The 6,175-nt window shown below is 35.5% G+C and overlaps 1 protein-coding gene across 1 annotated transcript in view; it reads right to left on the reverse strand.

The window, feature by feature from the left end:
* LOC107720686 (amine oxidase [flavin-containing] A-like) overlaps positions 1–6,175 on the reverse strand; it is a 48,777-nt gene that overhangs the window by 31,671 nt on the left and 10,931 nt on the right. The window contains exon 7 of the mRNA XM_016528484.1: positions 2,735–2,819. Coding sequence (XP_016383970.1) covers positions 2,735–2,819 — 85 coding nt within the window. The remainder of the gene's footprint in view (positions 1–2,734; positions 2,820–6,175) is intronic.

Here is a 6,175-nt window from a genome sequence, read left to right on the forward strand (position 1 = left end):
GAGAGACTGAATCTTAGAACTGCTTTGAACGAATCATTTGAGAATCGTTGGAAAATGAGGTGATATTAAATGCATATTTGGCGAAAACAAAAGCATTTTTTGACTTTGCATGCATCTAAACCTATTGTAGGAGACTCCCAAAACAATATTAGGAACCTTAAAAATGGCATAATAGTGGCATTTTAATATTCGGTCATTGTTTATTCACCCTTATGTCATTTCAAACCTGTATGCTGTTATTTTTTTATCTGTGAAACAGATAATTAGACTTAAAATCATTGTAAAATCTTAAAATCAATGTTTGAAATGCAATAAAAAAAATTCTTTGGTCACAAAACAAAAAATCATTACATATAGTGATGATTCATGGTGACCAGGGGCTCTAAAAGAAAAATTAAATACATAAATAAAAAGTATACTTGGAATATAGAGCACGACCACTATTATGATACTTGTTTAGAGCTTGAATGGCAAAAACATTTGTGTTTTGTGAAAACAAAATAACAACAAATGAGTTACGATAAAGTAACGATTAAAATTTTTAGGTGAACTGTTTCTTTAAAAATTGAATATAATATGAAACTCAATATTGAGCATATACAGTGAGACGCAGCTCTTGTGGGCTGCCATGAACAGAAGTCTTCTATTACCTGGCATGCACAATAAAGAGCTATCAAGTCAAGCAGTTCATTAATCATTGAAATGGAGGTGGTGGGGGAGTGACTTCACTCATTATAAAAGATAGATGGATGGGAGGTTAAAACATTGGTCTCCATCAGCCCAGATGACAAGACGACACGCAGCGGGACACTCTAACACTCGAGTGAGTGAGTCAGTTGCCATTACAAAACTTGTAGGTGTTCAGTTCCCTAAGTGGATTAGTTTGTACATCACAGACAGCAGTTAAAAACTGGAATTAAAAACTATATTTAAGACATTTTCTGAAAACAGTACCCAAAGAAATAGTTAACCGAAACCTATAATATATGAATACAATATTATTAGTGATAATAAATATTACAATTTACAAAATATTACAATAGTAACACTAATGTAAATCAACTATATTTAAGACATTTTCTGAAAACAAGACTTCAATGAATAGTTTACCCAAACCTATAATATATGAATTTAATATTATTATTCTTAATGAAAATTATTAATACTGACAAAATATTACTACACTTACATTAATTTAAATCAACTATAGTTAAGAAATGTTCTGAAAACAAGCCACAAAGGAATCGTTCACCCAAATCTATAATATATATTAATGTAATATATTATTATTCATAATCATACATATTCATATTTTATATTTACAAAATATTATAACACTTACACTAAATCGACTACATTTAAGACATTTTCTGAAAACAAGTTTTCTTGGAACAGTTTGCCCAATAATATTAATTCAATGCTATTATTATTAATAATAATAAATATTAATATTTACAAAAAATTACAACACTTACACTAATTTAAAGGTGCCATAGAATGGAAAACTGTATTTACCTTGGCATAGTTGAATAATAACAGTTCTGTACATGGAAATGACATACCTTGAGCCTCAAACACCATTGTTTTATCCTATTTATGTAAATCTCGAGAATGCAAAAGACCACTGAAAAACAGGCGAATCAGAACATAACACCGACTGTGACGTTACAGTCGGGATCACTAATAGTTACGCCCCCAACATTTGCATATACGGTTCTATGCCAGCTGTCAGCCGAATCATCGGAAGTTCTGCAGGTATTGTGAAGAAACAAGCGAGGATAATAGCGAAAATGGCAGATCATGGGCATACCTTCTATGTAGATATCAGTGAACAGTTTAAAATATTGTATCAATGCATTCTATGGCACCTTTAAATAAACTATATTTAAGACATTTTCTGAAAACAAGCCTTCTTGGAACAGTTCACCCCAAAAATTTAATTTTGTTATCATGATCTCACCCTCATGCAGTTCCCAGTACTTTATTTTATTCATAAAACACAGTCCTTAAGCAGCTTTTCCATTCAATTAAAGTGGATGGTGAATACAATTGCCAAGCTCATAAGTATGAAAGTATGAAAAAAGTACCGTAAAAGTGGTCCATATGAATTGTTCCGCTATATCCCAAGTCTTTTGAAGTTATATAGTAGCGTTGTTTGAGGAATTGACAAAAAATGTTGAATGTAATATGCATATGCATGTGTGTGTGTGTGTGTGTGTGTATGTACGTTTACTCAAAAAGTACAGCTTGTGTGATGCTTCAACTATCCAGTGAAACTATTCAAAATTTTCAGGTTTTTAACAGGAGAAAATGAGCCAGAAGGTTGACTTCAAGGCACGCTGCCTTCGTTATTTAATCGCTGAATGCATTTTGGACGGCTGTCTAATCTTAACAGTGTCTCCAGTTTTTAAGAATTCTCGTCACCTGTCAGCTTGCCATCCGTGGATTCTGATTTAGAGCCAGAAGGACGGAGGCAGTTCAGGCACTCTGCGTAATTCAGAGCTGTCCTTAGACCGTCACATTAAAAGTGTCCTCGCCAGACTCCGCGCAACAGACTTCACCGCACTATCTGTTAAACAAAACGTGGCAGCCAAACTTGCAGCCAGGATGGCGGTACTCCAGGAGGAAGTGCACTATAGGGGGCACATGATTGACGGCTGTTTTGGGGTCAGTGCGACAGATTGTTTTGTATGAACCATGTGATTCACATAGACTCATGTGTACGTGCACTAACCTGCCAAGTGAGAAGGACACGCAACAATGACAGCTTTACAAGTGACTGTGCCTGCAGAAGTCGTAACTTTTATGTTCTCTGAATTCTGTAAGAGAAAAACATATTAGGATTGATTAAAAACTGAAACCCGATAAAGGCTGGAATTGTGAGGTTGAGGCTAACTGAAATGATAAGGACACTGACAATGGCCTGCTGTGAAGGAAACCATAGTCAACACAATAAGAGAATTGTTACATGAACTTTATTGATCCCTGTGGAGAAATTCATGAACATGGAGAATACAAACCGTACACACACACACAAATCTAGCACTTGGTCAACAGGGAGGCATGTTGGCATTAATATGGCTTCCTGTCATAAAGCTTTCTCAAACGGAATTGCACTGCTGACCGGACTAAGATATAAATTAATACTGGCTGTTACAGTATGTAGGACTCCCAAAGGTGTCACAGATAGAAATATGAGTGCTATCTTTAAAGCAGCACTACAGGTGCATCTCAATAAATTAGAATGTCGTGGAAAAGTTAATTTATTTCAGTAATTCAACTCAAATTGTGAAACTCGTGTATTAAATAAATTCAATGCACACAGACTGAAGTAGTTTAAGTCTTTGGTTCTTTTAATTGTGTTGATTTTGGCTCACATTTAACAAAAACCCACCAATTCACTATCTCAACAAACTTTTGGCACTCTAGCGGTTAATAAACAGAACTGTACACATTCTGCGGAAGAACATTCCAACCAGAGCTACTTCTCTAAGTTTATGTTTATGGCGATTCACGCAGGTATGTGTTACTCCGCAGCGGTGACGACCCGACCAGGCTATAATAGTCCAAATATAAGTACTTATAAGTGTACCGTAGTGATTCGGAATAAGACAAAAACGTGGTTTGGAAGATGAATTCATGATGTACTCGCTCATTATATACATTTTGCAAATTTTGAACACAGAAAAAGTTACATAGTGCTGCTTTAATAGACAAATACTTGTAATGGAGACCAGCTACCAAATGCAAATCTATGGCAAAATGCCTGGGCATTTCATCACAGGGGACATTCATGAACATTATCCTGGGCTATGGGACGAGGAGGGCACATTATACACGTCTTTACCCTGCTGGGCCCCGCATACATTCAGTATTTTGCCTGGAAACTGAAAAACCAAGAGATGGTTCTTTATAATGCATGCAGCTAACAAAGAGCTTTTAGTAATGGATTTGTCTATATAATGTAAAAATATGTATTAATGTTAAGTAAAGTTATTATAAAGTAATACCTACACTACTAATCAAAAGATTTTGGTCAGTAAGATTTTTTTTAAAGAAATGAATACTTTTATTTAAGGACGAATTTAAAAAAAGAAACATTAAAAGCTACAGTATGTACAAAATGCTCACCTTGACTAGACATAGTGCTCACATAACTTCCCTTCTCCATGATCTTCACTGGTTACTTGTTGCATCACGTATTCATTTTAAGGTACTCCTGCTAACCTTTAAGGCTTTAAATGTTCTTCCACCTCTATGTCTATCGAACCTACTTCACCCATCAAATAAATGGTTCTTTTGAACTTTCTACTCATCAAAGAATCCTGAAAATTATGTATCATGGTTTCTACAAAAATATTGAGCAGCACAACTGTTTTCAACATTGACAATAATGTTTCTTGAGTAGCAAATCAGCATATTAAAATGATTTCTGAAGGATCATGTGACACTGAAGACTGAAGTAATGGATGCTGAAGATAAACTACATTTTAACATGTTTAAATAAAAAAAAATTATTTTAAATTATAATAATATTTCACAATATTGCCTTTTTAGTGTAATTTTGATCAAATAAATGCAGCCTTGATGAGCATAAGAGACTTCTTTTGAAAACATTAAAGGCAGGGTTTGTGAGTTGCTTCACAAACATTTTTTGTTATGCTGGTTGAAAGTCTCTTCACATCCCGATAGCAATCACTAAGTTAAAGGGTTAGTTCACCCAAAAATGAAAATTAGCTTGTGTTTTACTTACCCTCGAAGCATCCTAGGTGTATATGACGTTCTTCTTTCAGACGAATCCAGTCGGAGTTATATTAAAAATTGTCCTGGCTATTCTAAGCTCTATCATTGCAGTCAGCGGGTGTTGCAGTCCTCAAGTCGTCAAATAAAGCTTGCACATTCATAATAAAATGTGCCGCAGACGGCTCCGGGGGATAATAAAGGCCCCTGTAGCGAATCCATGTGTTTTTGTAAGAAAAATATCCATATTTCAAACGTAATAAACACTTTTCTTTCACTTCTGCTGACATACACTGAAGCATTTCTGGCGGATGTCGTAGCATGTCGGCGTTGTGTGATTAGTGACGAATGCGGAGAGAGAACAAAACAAAACGCTGGTACGTCCCTACTTACCTCGATGAAGACAGACACTACGGTGTTGCCCAGCACGATGAGCACCATAGACACACGCCAGCTCAAAGGAACACATACGAGCTGAGGAGAATGTAGACAATGTAATTAACAACTTAAACAAAACATACACTATCATTCAAAGGTCAGTTAGAGTAACATCAAGCAAATCAGCAAATAAGCAAATCAGCATATTGATTTCTGAAGGATCATGTGACACTGAAGACTGAAGTAATGGATGCTGAAGATAAACTACATTTTAACATGTTTAAATAAAAAAAAATTATTTTAAATTATAATAATATTTCACAATATTGCCTTTTTAGTGTAATTTTGATCAAATAAATGCAGCCTTGATGAGCATAAGAGACTTCTTTTGAAAACATTAAAGGCAGGGTTTGTGAGTTGCTTCACAAACATTTTTTGTTATGCTGGTTGAAAGTCTCTTCACATCCCGATAGCAATCACTAAGTTAAAGGGTTAGTTCACCCAAAAATGAAAATTAGCTTGTGTTTTACTTACCCTCGAAGCATCCTAGGTGTATATGACGTTCTTCTTTCAGACGAATCCAGTCGGAGTTATATTAAAAATTGTCCTGGCTATTCTAAGCTCTATCATTGCAGTCAGCGGGTGTTGCAGTCCTCAAGTCGTCAAATAAAGCTTGCACATTCATAATAAAATGTGCCGCAGACGGCTCCGGGGGATAATAAAGGCCCCTGTAGCGAATCCATGTGTTTTTGTAAGAAAAATATCCATATTTCAAACGTAATAAACACTTTTCTTTCACTTCTGCTGACATACACTGAAGCATTTCTGGCGGATGTCGTAGCATGTCGGCGTTGTGTGATTAGTGACGAATGCGGAGAGAGAACAAAACAAAACGTCAGTCATGAATTAGAAGTATACAAACCGAGGATTTGCAAAAAAAAATGTCGGAGGATTTCGATATAAACCAAGAGGAGACTGGTTTTCCTTTGCTAAAGTAAGGAAACTTTGCTTCCTTTGCTCCTAAAAACAAACTCGCGAGACTAGCATACCTCAGAGG

The sequence above is a fragment of the Sinocyclocheilus rhinocerous genome, unplaced genomic scaffold, assembly GCF_001515625.1.
Source record: "Sinocyclocheilus rhinocerous isolate Xijiao unplaced genomic scaffold, SAMN03320098_v1.1 scaffold132, whole genome shotgun sequence".
Taxonomy (NCBI): Eukaryota; Metazoa; Chordata; class Actinopteri; order Cypriniformes; family Cyprinidae; genus Sinocyclocheilus; species Sinocyclocheilus rhinocerous.